Below are 20,036 nucleotides of genomic sequence, written 5' to 3'. Positions count from 1 at the left end.
GGTTCCTTGATTCAAAGCGCTTTGAGTGCCTTGAAGGTAGAAAACGCAACATAAATGTGACAGTGTTACAATTTTATTTACCATTTCGTCTCTCACTGATGCCATATTACGCTGTAATTCACTTTTAATTTCATGCATAACGGCCAGTTGGTGTAAAGTGATCTCCCTACGGACAAGGGCGAGCTTGGAGACCTTACGTCGGAGATGCACTCTTGTTTACTGGCGGGGAGTTGAAAGCTGTGTTGGGCTTGTTAGCCATGTTAGCCTCGTTAGCTTGTGAGGCGGGCTATTTTCCACCAGAGCCGTGGACCGCCAGCTTTGTTTGTTTGGTTTCCGTAGCGTTATCAATCTTGTGTTTTCCGTGTTTGCGCAAACGGTCATTTGAAGTTGCTGGTGCTTCTGGAGTCCCGCGAACATCAAGGTGTAGGATCCTCCAGAGGCTTGCAGTTATGCATACACCTTCTCTTTGGCCACCCTTAACCAATGCTCACAAGCAGAAATGGCTCCAATGGGCCCAGATGTACATGAAGACTAATGTTCAAACAGCCTTGATCACAGATGAGTGCCGTGCAACCCTGGATGGTCCAGATGGATGGAGAGGTGGATGGCCACCATGTCCCAACAAGGTTACAACTTTAGCAGGGAGGTGGCGGAGTCATATTTTCCAGAATCATGGGGGGAGATCTGGTCGGGCCCTTTAGGGTTCCTGAAGGTGTGAAAATGACCTCTGTAAAGTATGTGGAGTTTCTGACTGACCACTTTCTTCCATGGTACAAAAAGCAGAACCGTGCTGTCCGTACAAAATCATCTTCATGCATGACAATGCATCATCTCAAGCTGCAAAGAACACCTCTGAATCATTGGCGGTGGTCATAAAAGAAGAGAAACAAAAAAACAATGCAAAAACAATTCAAGCAGAAACTCTCCACAAACTCACAAGTTCAATGGATGCAAGAATTGTGAAGGTCCTATCAAATAAGGGGTCCTATGTTAAAATGTAACTCGACCAGTTAAGATATTTTTTATTGAAATAGCTTTTGATTTCAGTATGTATGCCCTGCTAAAGTTTCTAATTTAACAAATTACCATTTTCCGTGGTTATGTGGATAGATTACCACAATATAATGCCATACAATAAGCACATGTAGGCCTGTCTTCAAGCAATGTAAAACATTGCTAAAATAAAATTAGTGGATTGGTAAGGGCACCGACGCACAACAGACGCTGTTACACTACATTTACTCCACAGCTACGAAAGTGGTTATAACAAAGAAGGATTTTTCAAAACGTGCATCTGAAAGTTTATTTCTCTCTGGTGTGAGGACAATAATCCCTAGTCACTAGTTGCACAATATGTATGCCCATAACATGCCGAAATAAGTTATTGATGCAGCAGCTGTGAAACCTGGCTCTGGGAGTGCGGAGATGAAACTGGTATAGAGATGATGACCTAACCAAAACTAAGGTGTTACTGATTTGAAAAAGTAACTAGTACTAGATTACATGGGTGCACAAAACTAACGAATTACGTTCCACATTACTCTAAAAAAAATAATTTGAGTACTCTAATACAGGGGTCCCCAACTACCGGTCAGCAACGCGTTTGCTACCGGGCCGCACAAAATCTGGAAATAATCTATCAGTGACAGCATCTTCTCTGACGTAACTTTGGCCTGTCCCTCATGACACGCTCGTCTGTGGATATAGTAAATCTAGTATATAAAGAAAAGCCTTATAGGAAATCGCCGATGAAATCCATTAAATATAATGGTAAGTATATTATATCTCTGCTCTTGTCCTGCGTGATAACATAACTGATACGTGCATTATACGTGATACATCATCACGGATGCGTCGCATCAAACACGCTGCTCAAAAGTAGACTCAAAAGCTCGTGAAAATGAGTGAAAAACAAAAGTCTTTGGAGAGCATTTTTGCAAAGGGGAAAAGGCCAAGTGAGGAGCAAACGAGGAGCCAGCAGGGATTTTGGAGGACACGTCACCTGAGCCAGAATTCTCCAACTGCTACGCGATCACCTGTTTTTACTTTTATAAGAGTTTGAGCGCTACTTCCCGTGACGTGACGGCAACAAGACAAAACTACGGATCAGATTGGATTCAAACACACTGCGGGTGTCATTGTCTCCCATCACTTCTAGATGGGACCCTCTCATTGCACAGAAACACGCGCAGGGCTCCTACTGATTCAGCGTGTGGTGAGTTGTAATTTTTATGCACTTATTTTTGCCATATTTATCTGATGAGCTTCCACCAGTCAGAAGAACAGTGAGGACACGTGTAACTGCACGTTATGTTACTCCAATTTGGATCTTTTGGTATGGCACACTTATTAATGTACAAACGCTTCTTTTCCGAGCTGAATCAAATGGAAGCCTAAGCCCCGCCCACTTCCGAGCAAGTTAACCTGACCGCGATATAAACTGGCACACTGGTCCGTGAAAATAAAACATACATTATTCCGGTCCGTGGTGCAAAAAGGTTGGGGACCCCTGCTCTAATACATTACCAGCTAACACGTTACCTTCAACTCTGACTGTAATTCTTATGTACTCACTTTGCATGGATCTCTGAGGTCCTGGTTTGCCACATCTGGACAGGAGGGGCTGACTTTCCATGAGTTCCCGAACAGCTCCGGAGTTGACTCTGCAATGCCCTGCCGTGTGGTGAAGTCATTCTCTGTGTCTCCGTCAAAGTTACCGCACAGACCTCCCACTCGGCCCCGGAGGTGAGCAGCCAAGCGCACATATACTCGCATTCCTGCAGCAGCGAGGTGTTACAGTGAGGAAATATGAGGAGGGAAGATTCTCTGTTGTGCAGGTGATAAAGATGAGTCTTACCTCCATCCCACAGCAGCGTGACCCCCTGGCGAGAGGACAAGGACACATACAGGCCAATCTGCTCTAAGCTCAGACCACTGCCGCTGTACGACTTAGGCAGTGTCACCGGCATCCCATTTACTGTCACCGCTTTGCCTAATTGAAGCAAATAGGGCAAGGATAAAGTAGGATTGCATTATATTATATAAAATATGATTTACTATTAGTAATATTATTGGCATTTAAACATGCTTTTGAGTACCTCTGCTTTGGCATCTCATGTTTTAGGACTTAAAAAGTAATTTATCTGTATGTATCTACTGAAAAACAAACGTTACTTTCTATCAGCAAGGCATTCCCTTATCAGGATTGTGTTAGCAAGCCATCTAAAACAAAAGCTAACTTGCCCTAAGCGTGCTAATACATACAGAACAGGAGACCTTCAGATTTCTATCTAACCCTGGGAAATTTCAGATTCAGAGAAGGAGCAGAGAAGACAAGTTAGTAACCAGGAATACTGAAGCAAGTGTGAATTAAGCAAAATACAATTCCAGCTATTTTTTTGATTAGGGGACAGCATGCTTGAATGTGTTGGGAAACACCGAAGAGGACAGTGACAAAAACATTTTGTCATGACCCAATAGTATCAAAGACATTCATAAAAAGTCTAGTTGGGAGAACTGGAAGAAGGTTTAATTTTAGCTGATAGAGTTGCAATGTCTTTCACTTAAACAAGATTAATATTTCTTAGTGTTGACTGGGTTTAATTGGATTGCATAATTTGTTCCTTAATATGGAAACTATTTATAATTAGCAATATTGTAAGCATTTTTTTACATGCTGTGTACATTGTCCCTTCAAATAAAGACTAATCTAGTTGAACTAGTTTTATTTAAACATGTGCAATAATTAAAATGAAGATACATTTAGCCACATTTTCCCTAAACACAAAAAAACTAAAATGTTTCTTTGCTGACTTGTTCTTTTTCCAGTGTCCCTGTTACCTCGGAGCAGGTGTATGACAGTGTTCCCCAGGCGTAGCGTCACAGACTTGGTGCAGGTGACTCCAGTGCTTCCACAAGGCACATTCTCTGCTGTAACGCTGAACACACCGCTCCTCTCGTGGGCTAGAACATACTGACAGTTCCCCAGGAATGAGTAAGAGCGCCCGTCGAACGTCACGTAGTGTGGGTCACCCATGGCGGTACACACCCCAGCGCAGGCTTCCTGGGTACAGTGCCAGCGACGCAGCCGGCACACACTGCATAGGGGGCAAATTTCAACTGAATTACCAACAGTGGTGGACAGTAACAGTAAGTACACAAGTAAAAGTGTCGTATTTAAGTAAAGTTCAGATACATATACATTTTAAGTATTTGTTATATATAAATACATTACAAAAATATCATTATATAATTTTAATTTATAAATTTATAACAAAAGAACACAGTAAAACAAAACAAGACCAGAGAAAATAGACAAACTAAAATCAGTAGAACAACAACAATAACAACATAAATAACATTAAATAAATGGCACACAAAACCCAAAGAAAGGGCCTTTTTCGTACTTAAAGTAAAAGTATCTGGTGTAAACTTTACTTAAGACCTATAAAAGGAGTTGTTTTTAAAACCAGAATCCAATGGCAATTGTGCCAGAGTGCCATAACTAAGACCCCATTTCAGCTAGTGCACTAGCTAGGTTTTCCATTACCAGTCTGACAGTCTGTATCTTAAAGTCCCATTGGATGCGGGCTCTTTCCTCACCCTTTAGGGATGTTTCCCACTTTGACCTTGGAGTTTCCAATACTCTGCACAGAAGTTCCTGTACACTATGCCAGCGACTTGGTTATGGCGCACCATGTATGCTTTCCCTGCCAGCATCTTACACGCTGCAGTTATGTGCTGGATTGCCTCAGGGTCCTCTTTGCACGGATTACACCTTGGGTCTTGTCTGGTGTGGTCTATTGCCCTGGTGCTTAGGGCCTGTTCCTGTGCAGCCATGATGAGTGCTATCCTTCAGTCCAGCCCGCTTTAGCGATTGGTTGGATTTCTTGATATCAGCTACTCCAGTTATAGTTTGGTGGTACATCCCATGTAGGTGTTTGTCCTCCCACGATGGTCCCTCCTCCAGCACCTTATCCTCTTTTCCCCATTGCCGGAGACATTCACTGAGCCCGTCATCTGTTGGGGCCTTGTCCTTGATGTACTTGTGGATCTTGGACGTTTCATCCTGGATAGTGGCATCGAGTTTGATATGTAGGCTCTTAGAGTCCTATTGATGTTTGTACATCTCCAAGCATTCAGTGTTCCATGTGTGTGGCATTGAGTCATATGGTTTCTTGTAATAAATTCAAGTAAATTCCATATGTGGACAGTTTTGCAGCTTTTTTTCCCAGTGCTCTCATTTATAAAAAGGTTCAAAACGGGGTCCAAAAGTGAGTTAAGTTTGGGATTTGTAAAAAAAACAACTCGACATTGTGCGGTTGTGTCCACAAACTCTGCACCTTGTGTACAGAGTTTTCAGAGACAAGGTAGAAGGTGATCCACACTCAGCAGAGAAGGAGCCAGTTTGAGGAAGTTTGTGTTTAGTGCGCAATGCATTTAGATATCTTTACTATTACAAATTTAATCACAACTGCTTATGAGGGTGTTTTGTATGTATGTTAATGTCATGACATTTCCAAAATGATGCACAAGGGCACGGGTGCACACTAGGTGCTGGCTAATTTTGCTCAGGAGCCAAATTAATTCAGGTCAGTCACATTTTTTTTTCTTCATAACTTACCCAAAGGTTGCATCGTAGTGTGCTCTCGGCCAGTATGGGGAGGTGATGCAGCAGCTTAGAAAGCAACTTGCTCAGCTTAAGGCAGACGACGAGCGTCTTCGTCAGGAAGGTGTATGGTCTCAGTCAGGCCCTAGTGAAGCTTTCCAGACTTCAGGTACCTCAACTGGTCAAGCCAGGTCACAGGGCATGCACACTCCCTCCACAGAGAGTGTGTGATGATGCAGGACCGCAAATGCCCTTTGTTTATGGTAAGTCTGGCCTGTCCTTAAGTGAGTGGCTTGAAGAAGCACAGGCCTGTATGTGCACCTGGCATCTCTCTACTGTTGAGCAGGCGGTCGACTTTGACAATTTGGAGGGTGAGGAGAAGAACATTGTACTGTAAATTTTCATCCACCAGAAGAGCGTGACAATCCTGATTGCATTTTGGATAGCCTCAGGAATCTTTATGGCTGTGCCTAGTCATGAGACCTTGCAACAGGCGTTTCGCTCGACGCCAAGAAGAGGGAGAAACTTTACAGGAGTTCTCCTTGGCCTTAATGACTCTCATGGAACCAGCAAAGCAGACTGCCCCTGATGGTGTGCCTAATTCTGACCTGCTTCTTTGTGACCAATTCACTGAGCATGTCATTGACAGTTCATTTCACAGAGACCTGAAACTTTTTATTTGTGACAATCAAACAGTGACTCTGCAACAAGCTTGAGCAGAGGCCCTTAGATCAGAGTGGGATGGGCGTTCAATCAGAATTGTTTTATCTTAACAAAGGCGTTCCTCAGGGGTCCATCCTTGGACCACTTTAATTTATAATTTACAATTACTATTACTATCAAGTAATAGCATCCGCTTGTATGCAGATGATGCAATCTTATATGCCTTTTGCTGCACAAGATACAAAATATTTAAGTGGATTTTCACACTATCCAACAAAATTGTGTTAATTTAAAATTATGCTGTTCTTCAAAAGGCCATGAAAAATGTATCTGTTCTTACATTCGATAGTAATATGATTGAACAAGTACCCATTTACAAATACTTGGGCATCTGAATTGCTGAGTAACTTATATTTGGATATCCTGTTTTAGTTTGTTCAATCGGTATACTGTTTTTAACAGGGTACTCACAGAAAAAAAAAAATCTAACTAATACCTTTATACCTTTGTTATCCAGACTTTAAATCTCAAATATGGGCTTTGATCATATGCCAACCAGTTTAAGATTTTAACATATTTGTTTAGCTTGTAAGTTTTGAGTAGCTTCTTCCTTATGTTGTAAGCACAGATTTTACCCAGGAGTTTTCCACCCCCTCCAACTGACCATTTATCATCTGCCAGCACAGGAACCCCTGGCACAACATTACTCTCAATATTTTTCCATTGAGCTTCATTTTCTGGATCACACCAGTACAGCAACATTTTGATTCGAGCAGACAAGGTAAACCCCAAAACCCAACCAAACAACAACCTAATTATTATGGCTTTGTTTTGTGGTTTTTGTAGAAGATTCTTTATCTGTAAGTATGGTCTCATATTATCTTGCGTTTGTTGTCTGTTAATAAATCCTGTCTGATCAGTGTGGATTGCTTTTGGGAGTATCTGTTCCATTGTTTCTGACATAATTGAGGTGTATATACAGTAGTCCACATTCAGAACAGAACAGGGTCTATATATGAGGTTGAGTCTGTTCTTCCCTTCTTTAGATATGATGGCTTTTTTCTAACTTGGAGGGGTCTTTTTTAAGTGCCCAGTTAAAACATTTTAAAAGCAAAGGGAAGTGTTTCTTTTAAAGCTTTTTACCAATCTGAGGTGAACCATCACTCCCCCTGCGCCTTCCCCAAGCCTCCGGGCACTGCCCACAGAGAAAATGTTTTCAAATGTTGCTTTTGGCTGAAGAAGTCGGTGTAATCCCTCATTCGTTCAGGAGTGTTCCATTGTAGAAAAAGATTCAGCTGTAGTCATATGGACAAAAAAAGTCTATATGACTACTACTGAATCTTTTTCTACTTCGGCTGAAGAAGGCTCTGCCACGTGTGTTTACTGGTACTTCAAACAAAGGGTCATTAAGCAGGCTGGCATTGAACCTCCAAAGTTGTTTTTCCATCTTTCCCCCAAGTCTACAGTAATGTAATGTATGGCCACTTAAATTTATTCAGCCTATATCTGCTGCAGTGATTTTAGATCTGTCTGTATTGAAAATGAAGAAATAATCTATTCTTGAATAGATTGTATGTGGATAAGAAAAATGGCTAAAGGTTTGTCTCCCTACAGATGTCCATTAGTGCTATATTCTTCTTTAATATTCAGAATATCTTATTTATTGCTCCTCCATTGCTTCTTGAATTTGACACATCTGATGCCAGTTGAATGCAAAGATTCCAATCACCACCACAGATTAGAGTTTCCTCAGTCGTTTGCAATCAGGTCTATAATATTAGTATATCACTCCTATATCACTCATAAGGGCGGCAGTAGCTCAGTGGTAGAGTGCTTGCCTTCTGATCCAAAGGACGGCGGTTTGACTCCCCACTCGGTTAGAGCGGTCAGATCCACTGGCCCGCTGGTTGGTGGTGCGATCGCAGCTGTGAATACTGCCGTTGTGTCCTTGGGCAAGACACTTAACCCAACTCGCCCCCCAGTGTCTGGGGTGTGAATGTGTGTGTGAATGGATGACTGGTTCTTTGATGTAAAGCGCTTTGAGTACCTTGACGGTAGAAAAGCGCTATATAAATGTGACCATTTACTCCCAATACACATTCAATTGAGGAAAAAAAGCCTTTACATTAATTGTTCACTTAACCAGTACATCTGCCATCTTTGTCTTTATAGGATGCCATTGGGATTATTGTATTGATTTTGCCATTGTTCATTTTATGTTATGTATGTATGTATGTTATGTTATAAAACACCACAATCATCATTCTCTTCAGAATCAACAAGTGGGGGCTTCATCTCTTCGCTGTTCTGTTCTCTGTGTTTTGTGCCTTCCTGAGGAGCACCTCTACCTCTGCTGGTGTTTTAAGCTTGTGTTCTAACCTTCAAAAGTCACCAAAAGAATAGCTGGGAATGAAAAACTATTCCTCAGAGATGTGGCGAATCTTTTCTCATTGTTGATGGACCTCATATGGAATATGATGCGTTCCTTCACATGATGGTTAAGGAACCTGATTATCAGGCCTCATGGTTTATCAGCTTCCCACTCTCAATGACGGCATTTGATGCTGCATTTCACGTTCCAGAAGCGTTACCTGTCTTATCTTTTCAGTGTTTACTCATCTCTTGCTCCTCGTTTCTGGGATTATGAGGGTGAAACAGTGATTTTTAAGGCAAAATTCGGCAGCAGTGGAGCAATTAATGCGTGGTTCCCCCATTAACAGAAAATGGGTAACATAGGTACAGGGGAATATAGGTACGCACCCGAAAAGCTTTGATAAGGGACTTCCAGTTATTGTGGTGCTTTGAGTAGACAAACTTCACATCGCTGCTGCAAAATTTAGCTTTAAAATCACTGTTTGACCCACCTAATCCCAGAGAGGAAGAAGAAGAGATGAGTAAAGTCCGTCTAAGGAAGGCAAAAATCCGGTAACACTACGGGACCAAAACAAACAAAGCTGATGCCCCATGGTCCAATTGGAAAACAGCCAACATCACAATCTAACTAAGCTAACGTCCCAGATGGAGATTCTTGCGACTTCTTTGCATCGGAAGGGGTAGAGAATATAAATAATCATCGGATATGGCTAAAGATGGCCGAAGTGCAGCGTGCCATGGAGTCTCTTAGAGCCGAGTTATTAGCTACCGGGGGCCTGGCTGTATCTGCTGCAGTAGCCGCTCAGCTGAAAGCAGAGGGATTAACCGGAGTACGCATGGGTGAAGTCGAGCAGCATATTTCAGACAATACGGATGATCTGCAGGCAGTAAGGCCAAAGTGGCAACGCTGGAGTCGGAGAACAACAATATGAAAAATAAGCTCCTGGATTTGGAGGCAAAATCACGTTGTCCTAACCTTTGGCTTGCGGGGGTCTTGGAGGGAGGACAGCATACGTTTTTTATAACCGTATGCATACGTTTTTTGGAGGGATTATTCTTGAGCTCCTAGATGGCTCAGGAGTTGAAATCCCTCCCATCATAATCTAAAGAGCACATCACCACTTCTGATAAACCACGAGGCCTGATAATGAGGTTTCTTAACGATCGTGTGAAGGAACGTGTTCTGAAGGCTGCAAGGGTTAAAGGAGACCTCCAGTACAAAGGCAAGCATGGCTTCTTTGCTCCAGATATTCCATACGAGGTCAACAACAACGGCAAAAGTTCCACCACATCTGTGAGGAGCTCAGGAAGAGAAAACTGATACATGGGTTATCTTTCCCCGCGACTCTTCTGGTGACTTTTGAAGGTAAAAAACGTTTGCTCAGAACATCAGGAGAAGCAGAGGTGCTCCTCAGGAAGACGCAAAACACAGTGAACTAAACAACATGAGGGATGGAGCCACCAACGTGGGGTATGGGATTTCGGGTTGTGGTCCCATGGTGATACATTTCTGTTCATTTGAAGAAATTGATGATAGTGACATGATTTACTTGTTTTTAACATCAGACTTTATGCCCCACGTTGGCTGTCTGTTTTAGTACATCAACTTTGTGTTACTCATCTATGTGGCAAATGTGGTAGATTGGATTTGTGTGAAATTGGAAAATACATGCAGATGTGCAGCGGGGGGTGTGGTGAGCTAAAGAAGTCAAATATCCAGTTCCTTCTGAGGATTGGTGTCAGGAGTGCCTGGGGAGATTTTTGGGGGGAGCCTTCATTAGGATTGGACTTCCCTCCCTGATTAAAAACACACTGTGGAGGTTTAATGCCAGCCTGCTTAATGACCGCTTGTTTAAGGAAAATAAGTACAACATAAAGACCTATCTGGAGGAAAATGATACTGGGGAACTTTCTCCGCCCATCCTTTGGGATGCTTCCAAAGCAGTCTCGAGAGGACAAATTATAGCCATAGCCTCCGAAAGAAAGAAACAAAGGGAGAAAAAGCTAAAAGATCTGAAAAAAGGGGTGTCCTGAAATGCTACAAGAAATGGAAAGAGAAGAAGAGAAATTAATTATCTGACTTCACAGGAAATAGTTTGGTAAAGAGCATTTTCTTAACTAAGATATTATGAGTGGATCAACATTTTCTAAATTACTATCTTGTAAACTTGAAAAACGACAAGCTGAAAGAACAATTTTTAAAATATGCGACAACAGCATTTAAATGCTTTTATTAAAAATAAAAAAAACAATTCCAGACAATAAAGAAGACAATATAAATTCCTTTCTGGACACCCTCAATTTTACTATTATGTCTGCAGAAGAACAAACTAAAAAAATAGGAGCTGAAATAACAGTTTTGGAAATACAGGGCACAATCAAAAGATCAAGAAGATTAAAGTCTCCGGGGAGCGATGGGTTCACCTCATAGTGGCATAAAAGCTTTAAAAAACACACTCACTCATTTCATTTTGGCAACTATTAATTGGGCACTTGAGAAAACTCAGACTCCTGCTTGTTGGAAGGAAGCCATTATGTCCCTGATACCTAAGGAAGGGAAGGACCAATTGGATTGTGCCTCATATAGACCCATTTCTATTCTGATGTGGACTATAGTATATACACCTCAATTATGTCGAAAAGAATGGAACAAATACTCCCCAACTTGATCCACAATGATCAGGATTCATTAACAAAGGACAAACACAAGAGAACATAAGATGAGCCATACACATAGTGACTCATATACAAAAACAACAAAAAAAAGCCATAATAATTAGTTTGGACCCTGAGAAGGCTTTTGATTCTGTCAGCTGGTCATATTTATTTAAAGTGCTAAACAAATTTCTAATTGACGATTTAATTATTATACATTTGTTAAAATGGGGCTCTTTACGATGGTCCAACATCAAGAAGTAATGTCAATGGTCATTGGACATGTCCAATAACTCTGGAAAGGGGGGCAGGGCTGTGCCTGGTCTCCCCTCCTGTTTGACCATTGACCCAATTCATTAGACATCCATCCATCCATTTTCTTCCGCTTTATCCGGGGCCGGGTCGCGAGGGCAGCAGTCTAACCAGGGACTCCCAGACTTCCTACTCCCCAGACACTTCCTCCGGGGGGATCCCGAGGCGTTCCCAGGCCAGCCGAGAGACATAGTCTCTCCAGCGTGTCCTGAGTCTTCCCCGGAGCCTCTTCCCCGTGGGACATGCCCGGAACACCTCCCCAGGGAGGCGCCCAGGAGGCATCCGGAACAGATGCCCGAGCCACCTCAGCTGGCTCCTCTCAGCGTGGAGGAGCAGCGGCTCTACTCCGAGCTCCCCCCGTGTGGCCGAGTTCCTCACCTTATCTCTAAGGGAGCGCCCAGCCACCCGACGGAGGAAACTCATTTCGACCGCTTGTATCCGCGATCTTGTCCTTTCGCCCCAGTGCATGTTGCAGGTCCGGGTTTGATGGAGCCATCAGGACAACATTGTCTGCAAACAGCAGAGATGAGATCCCATGGTCTCCAAACCGGACACCCTCCGACCCCTGACTGTGCCTAGAAATTCTGTCCATAAAAACTATGAACAGAACCGGTGACAAAGGGCAGCCCTGGTGGAGTCCAACATGCACTGGGAACAGGTCTGACTTACTGCTGGCAATGCGAACACAGCTCCTGCTCCGGTCATACAGGGACCGGACAGCCCTGAGCAAAGGGTCCTGAACACTCGCAATACTGACCTAACCATGTGCAATTCCGTCATATGTGCAATTACTGTCGTGATTCATGTGCAATTAATGTGAAATTCATGTGCAATCCATGTGCCGTCGTGACACATATTCATGTTCAATTACTGTCGTGATCACATGCAATGGTATTTATGTATTTATTTATTTTTATCTTTACTATTTTTCCCCTCCATCCCTTGTTGGGAAATGGGAGGTTTTTGTCTATGGGACTTTTTGTTTATAGGAGATCTTCTACTGAAAGTGTTTTTCAAACTTCCTATAAGTGATCTGTTCTTTTCTTCTGTATCTACCTCTGTATCTACCTGCGTTGCATCAATGAAATTTCCCCATGTGGGACAATAAAGGAATATCTTATCTTATCTTATCATCCCCAGTCGAGGTCAGCAGGCCTCCACCCGCACCGTAAACGGTGCTGGTGAGGCACTGCTTCCCCCTCATGAGGCGTCAAACGGTTTGCCAGAATTTCTTTGGGGCCGACCAATAGTCCTTCTCCATGACCTCCCCGAACTCCTCCCAGGCCCGGGTTTTTGCCTCTGCGACAGCACGAGCCGCGGCTCGCTTGGCCTGCCGATACCCGTCGATAACCTCAGGAGACCTACAAGCCAGAGTGGCCCGATAGGCCTCCTTCTTCAGTCTGACGGCATCCCTTACTTCCGGTGTCCACCACCGCGTTCGGGGGTTGCCGCCACGACAGGCACCGGAGATCTTGCGACCACAGCTCCGAGCAGCCACATCAACAATGGAGGCTGAGAACATGGTCCACTCGGACTCAATGTCCCCAGCCTCCCCCGGGATATGGGAGAAGCTCTCCCGGAGGTGCGAGTTGAATACCTTACTGACAGAGGGCTCCGCAAGACGTTCCCAACAGACCCTCACAATGTGCTTAGGTCTGCCAAGTCTGTCCGGCTTCCTCTTCCGCCAGCAGATCCAACTCACCACCAGGTGATGATCGGCTGACAACTCTGCCCCTCTCTTCACCCGAGTGTCCAAGACACGCGGCCGGAGGTCAGATGACATGACAACAAAGTCGATCATTGACCTCCGGCCTAGGGTGTCCTGGTGCCATGTGCACTGATGGACACCCTTATGCTTGAACATGGTGTTTGTTATGGACAATCCGTGGCTAGCACAGAAGTCCAATAACTGAACACTGCTCGGGTTCAGATTGGGGAAGCCGTTCTTCCCGATCACCCCCCTCCAGGTGGCACTGTCATTGCCCACGTGGGCGTTGAAGTCCCCCAGTAGAACAACGAAGTCCCCGGTCGGTGCACTGTCCAGTATTCCTCCCAAGGACTCCAAGAAGGCCGGGTACTCTGCACTGCTGTTCGGCCCGTAGGCCGCCACAACAGTGAGAGACCTGTCCCCCACCCGAAGGCGGAGGGACGCGACCCTATCGTTCACCCGGGTGAACTCCAACACGTGGTGGCTGAGCTGAGGGGCTATAAGCAAGCCCACACCAGCCCGCCGCCACTCCCCACGGGCAACACCAGAGAAGTGGAGCGTCCACCCCCTCTCGAGGAGATTGGTTCCAGAGCCCAAACTGTGCGTGGAGGTAAGGCCGACTATATCTATTCATTAGATAATCAAAAACAATTGATGGGACAGAAGATAAAATTGCCTGCTATGCAGATGATGTTCTACTATATTTGACCAAACCAGAAATTTCAATAGGGTTAATGGGATACATTTTCTCCTAAAGATTGGTCCAATGTCTAGATACAAAATGAATGTATAAATAAACTGAAATTGTCTCTCATTGGCAACCCCCTCCGACCTTTAGAAAGACCTACCCATTTAAACGGCAAATGGAATCTCTTATATTTTTAGGTGTGGTACTCCAAAGAGACCAGTCAACTATTCTGGAGAAAAATGAAACTCCTCTTTTTACTAATATAAAAAAAGATCTTGAAAAATTGATCCTTATCCCCAACTTAAGTCTAAGTCAAAGGATTTAAACTATAAAAATGAATGCTTTTGCCCATCTGTTCCATTGTCTTCCGGTGTGAGCCAGAATATGAAACTCAATGGGAAAATATTGAGATTAATGTTGTGCCAGGAATTCCTATACAGCCAGATGACAGATGGTTGAGTCATTTGGGGAGGTGGAGAACCCTTGTGTAAAATCTGTTCTTACAACATGGAAGGAGCTAATCAAAACACACAAACTAAATAAACTGGTTGGCTTACGATCAATATTTCACACCAAACAGCAGACTCAAGATTCAAAGGCTGGATAACAAAAGGTATAAAGATCTTTTACCAGATTGTAAAGGAGAATCATTTGAAGAGCTTTGATGAGTTGAAAGAATCCTTTGGCATGGAGAAGCAGGTATTTACAAGGAGTTATTATAACCAAGCAATTCAAAATGATTATGATCATCATAGCCTTTTGACCGTAACATTCATTAAAGCTTATAAATCTGAACTTTCAAGGGGATTCATATCTAAATTGTATTATAAATGTATTAACAATATGGACAGCCACTCTACTGATCACATTAAGGTTAAATGGGAAAGAGAGGGGGTCACTTTGTTCTGGTTGATGAAGAATAGTATACCGTATGCACATCTCATTGGAGAACCACTGGATCACATGTTTGGAGGGAATTTTGTTGGAAAAGTGTGTCTTGTTTCTTTATAACGCCATGCCAAAGGGCCCTTTACTCACAGGGAAGTGCTGACTGTTGGAGAGGATGTGGCAGCCAGGAGGCAAATCATCATCACTGTCCTGTTGCTCGAAAATATTGGAGTTTTAGAATCATATATTTAGGCTTCAAAACAACTGCCATGAACACAATAAACAGATACCTTTGGAACGTACTTTTGGCGGCATCACAAAGATATAGATGACACAAACTTCATCAACTGGACTGACTCAAGTACTAGACATACTCACAGACATCAGACAAACGGAAAAAATGACATTCCAGTTCCAATGTATATATTTTATTGGTCTAAACCTACCTGGGCCTTGCACCTGCAACCAATCATCAGTTATTTTTGTTTTTTAAAAGCAGGAACCATGTGTAAACACATTTATGTAATTAAAGAAGAGATACTTTACACCAGATACAGCCAAAGCTAATTTCCATCTGTAATCCAGGTTAGCGAACAGAAATTAAAATACATTCAAATGACTATACATTTACAATCAAACAACACAGCCTTATTTAAAATAATTACACTTCACGTTCAACAATTAAAATTACTGTAGCACAACATCAGAATTGTCGTGCTAGTCCCTAGGATCAAGAGAGTTCAAACTTAATTTGGAAATTGATAAATTGGACAGACATTGGACTAAATGGGGCTGTTTTGATTTAAATGTGCCATGATTTTTCTTTTTTTTTGTCTGTTGTTGATTGGTTGATGACTACTTATGTTCTTGTTATGATTTGTATTGTGTTCTGTTTTCTGGGTTATGTGTTTATTATTCAAAAAAAGAAGTCACTGCACGCTACTGACATACTGGTCAAACATAATGGACTTAAATAAATCTTCTAACAATGGAAATAGGCTTGTAAGTATCTGAAACTTTCCCTGTGTATGGTAATAGTGCCGCACAAAATATTAAGTTTGATTTTGAGCTTTTAGCGCTTACTTGGTAAAGGTCTTTGCCAATTAAAAGTCTGTATGAAGGAATGAAAAAGCCGCTCAAAAGCTTTGTGGCTTTAGTTAAAACGAACAACTTTCCGGCAACATCTCCAATTCTGCATTTATAAAAGGCAAAGTGCAAAAAGTAAACACTCGCTTCCTGTGGAAACAATATGTCTCCAACTAGCCACAACTTAACTCTATTCTTGATATGTGGTGTACGTTGGCAAAAAATGATTATTTGTATCCATTTGCTGAGTGCAGCTTTTTCTACATAATTTATACATTTTATGAGTTTTGCACAAAGTACAGGGCACAAACATGGGGCAGATAAAGCAAAGATATATTTGTCACATATGCTGTAAAACAAGTAACCTATGGACATAGATATGATAATAAAGCCCTAAATGGTAAAAATGTAATTAAAAGAAAATGAGGTGAATGAAAGTGACTAGTATTTGTTTTGTGGTTGGCAGGGTTGCAGTGGCCCAGAGAATATATATTAATCTACAAAAGCTAAAGCAGAACTGCTAAAGCTACATGGCAAATAGTAGCCCATCCTGTCTGAGGCATGTGTCTGCTAAAAGTAAGACTGGTGTGGCACTCGGGGTTTTTGCTATTAAATTATGTCCAGTAGGTGGCACTTTAGAATATAAAAGCCTATCATCTTCCCTGACCTGACTTGTGCATTTCCACCTCCGGTTAGCCATGTTTACGCCTGTAGCTTTCCCTCTTGTTTTCATGTTTTCTAGCCACTAATGTTCATATTATTTTAGTGCCACTGTGCCCTGCAAGTCACCGCTTCAGGGTGACACCTTGGGGTTCTGTGCTTTGGCGTCTATATGAAATTGTAAACTTGACTCTGGAAATATGTGAAATTGTTATGAACAGGACTATGTGCAATTACGTGGACTAATGTAAAATTGTTGATTGGAACCAATAATCTAATTGCCTCCTTGATTGCCCTGCACATGTGTTCCTTAATTTAATTGGTCCCAGAGTCATCTCTCTGGGTGGCTTTGTTGGACTTTGTAATGAATAGCTTTGTGACAAAACAGCTAATGCTAATGACGACCCCCCTCCTGCTACACTGGTTTGTACTTGGGTTCACAAAGGGAAAGGGATCATGTGTTAAAATACCAGGCTTACAATGCCAACTCAGAGCCAACTCTGATTAGCCATGATGTGGGAACAGAATTGAGCATTTGATGAGTCTGGGTTGCCCAAATAAACCAATTTTATGAGCCCGGATTGCTCAAATAAACCAGGCTTTGGCTTAATCTTGCTGTCACAAGGGATGGGTGTTTTGGGTGACCTGCAAGTGTCACCCAAAACACCCATCCCTTGTGACAATTGTACTTTAACTGGAGTACATTTTTGCTCCTGCATCTGTACTCTTTAAGCCAATTTACCGGTAGTACCTCTTCCACCACAGACTACTTGTAATATAGTATGTATGTAAATATTAAAATTAATATATTACCATTTGTTGCAGTCCTTCCTTATGGTGTCGTTGGTGTAGTAAAGTTGACCGTTGTGGTGACATGGACACTCGTCAGGGAGCACACACTGGTCACCCTAAAACATAGTAATGTATGTCATGACATCCTTTGTTTTTGGTCAAATTGCACTCAACACCATCATAAAATCAACACCATCATTTAATCTATTTGTATCCATACATTTATATGAGACTTTGTAACTTCAGAGGCTGTTTTCTCCAAATGACATAAAGATCAGCCTTTAAAGTAGCACCGCATATACCAAACTTTACAATCTTGGAAAAGTTATATTTTTACAGATCGTACGGATTAAGAATTAGGATTTGTTGATATCTAAACCAGAATTTTTAGATTTTAAAGGACCGTATCTAAGATTTTGATTTCTATTTTTATAAACATGACCAAAATCAGAACAAGCCTCACAAAAGTCTTTAATTTGGGCTGCCAGTTTTAATGTATAGTATTTTATTGGTCTTAACCTAACTGGGCCTTGCAGCTGCAACCATCAGTTATTTTAGTATTTTAAAAGCAGGAACCAATTGTAAACACATTTATGTAATAAAAGAAGCGATACTTTACACACATCCAAAGCTAATTTACATCTGTAATCCAGATTAGCAAACAGAAATTGAAATACCTTCAAATTATTATAAATTTACAATCAAACAACACAGCCTTATTTGAAATAATCACACTTCACATTCAACAATTAGAATTACTGTAGCACTACATCAGTATTGACCATGTAGGCCGACATTACTCTGTACTCTGCAATTATAAAATCAGTGCTGACAGTGCTGAAAAGTCCCTAGGATCAAGAGAGTTTAAGCAAGTCTGGGAGCTTGTTCCATTCTTTAATGGCTTTGTATGAGAACACTATTTGTGTAAATTCTGAGTTGAATTTGGGGAGTCTGCAGTCGTACTTTGATGTTCTACTGGTCCGTTCACAGCAAAGCAGGACAAATATTTTAAGTGGAGGTGGTAGCATTGTTTAGAATGATGTGTATTCATTGCAAATCTGAATACACAATTGAAAACTAAACGTTTATCATTTCATATTTAGTAAGGATTTGGCAGTGATGGTATCTTAATGGTTTCTTGTCTATCACTTGTAGAGCTTGATTATATTGGGATTTTAATGGTTTTAATGTTGTCTCACTCACTTGAGACCAACTTGGAATACAATAGTTTATGTAAGAAATTATCATTGCATCCAGATAGACTATGGCAGTATCGTAATTGTGAGTCCTGTATTAGGGATCATCTCAAAATGAGTTGAAGCTGAAAAGACTTAATATTTTTTGTTGCTTTGAAGCTTGAACAATCTGTAGCGGGGCTCTCTCTCAAAACAATGACGAAGTCAGATTTCAAGTGCTCAGGTGGATTTATTGTGCCAAAACCAAAGTGCAAAAATAGTGCAACAGTGCAAAAATATATACAGTGAGCAAAAAGGTCCAAAAATCCAAAATACATCAATTTACAGAGTTCCAACTTTGAGTTCAACTTTAACTCGCTCTCTTTAACTCGCTCTCTTTAACTCTCTCTTTGGCTCTTTGCTCAGCAAATAAGTGCCAACACCAGTTAAAGACGGACTGGCTCCGTCACATTATCCCTCCCTTCCGGAAGGTTGACACTGTGGGGCAACCTGGACAAATAATCAGCAACAATGTTCATCTTGCCGGCACGGTGTCGGATGGCGAATCTGAAGGGCTGTAGTGCGAGATACCATCTGGTCAGGCGACTTTTGTGGTCCTTCATAGTGTTGATCCAAGTCAGGGCACTATGATCAGCCTCTAGATCAAACTCTCGTCCGAGCAGGTAGTAGCGCAAGCTCTCCAACGCCCATTTGATTGCAAGGCCCTCTTTCTCGACAGCAGAGTAGCGGGTCTCGCGTGGCAGAAGTTTGCGACTCAAGTACAATATCGGATGCTCCTCTCCAGGTTCCCCCTGAGCCAGGACTGCTCCGAGGCCAGCCATAGAGGCATCCACTTGTACCAAGAAGCGCTTGGTGAAGTCTGGACTCTTCAGAACCGGTGCTGAACACAGGTGAGCTTTGAGGGTGTTGAAGGCATTCTCAAAGTCCTCGGTCCAGACGACTGGGTTTCGCTGGCCTTTGGCGGTGAGTGCAGTAAGCGGAGTGGCAATCGTTGCGAACTGTGGCACAAACTGTCGGTACCATCCGGCCAACCCCAGAAAGGATTTCTCGAGGGGCACTTGCCAGTATCCTTTGCAAAGGTCCAATGTGGTTATGTACTTGGCGGAACCAATCTTCTCCAGCAAGTCATCAATCCTTGGCATTGGGTATGCATCAAATTCAGACACAGAGTTCAGCTTTCGAAAGTCAATACATATCCTGAGTGATCCGTCTTTCTTGAAAACAATCACTACAGGACTGCTCCATTTCGGATTTGGAAGGTTCGATGACTCCCAGTCTCAGCATTTCTTGGATCTCATCTTGGCGCTTTCCAACAAGCTGCTGTGGAACACGATATGGTCGCTGTCGGATCGGCCGACCCTCCTTCAGGCGGATGACATGTTCCACCACTGTAGTTCTTCCAGGACT

General features: G+C 42.4%; 1 protein-coding gene across 1 annotated transcript in view; it reads right to left on the bottom strand.

The window, feature by feature from the left end:
- sspo (SCO-spondin) overlaps window positions 1-20,036 on the bottom strand; it is a 391,282-nt gene that overhangs the window by 235,327 nt on the left and 135,919 nt on the right. The window contains exons 19-22 of the mRNA XM_072450444.1: window positions 17,455-17,549; window positions 3,841-4,097; window positions 2,858-2,992; window positions 2,575-2,777 (exon numbers count right to left, since the gene is read on the bottom strand). Coding sequence (XP_072306545.1) covers window positions 2,575-2,777; window positions 2,858-2,992; window positions 3,841-4,097; window positions 17,455-17,549 — 690 coding nt within the window. The remainder of the gene's footprint in view (window positions 1-2,574; window positions 2,778-2,857; window positions 2,993-3,840; window positions 4,098-17,454; window positions 17,550-20,036) is intronic.

The sequence above is a fragment of the Eucyclogobius newberryi genome, unplaced genomic scaffold (genome assembly GCF_026437365.1).
Source record: "Eucyclogobius newberryi isolate DKJ021-1_F unplaced genomic scaffold, fEucNew1.0.hap1 SCAF_18, whole genome shotgun sequence".
Classification (NCBI taxonomy): Eukaryota; Metazoa; Chordata; class Actinopteri; order Gobiiformes; family Gobiidae; genus Eucyclogobius; species Eucyclogobius newberryi.
This window is presented reverse-complemented; position numbering and strand designations above follow the sequence as displayed.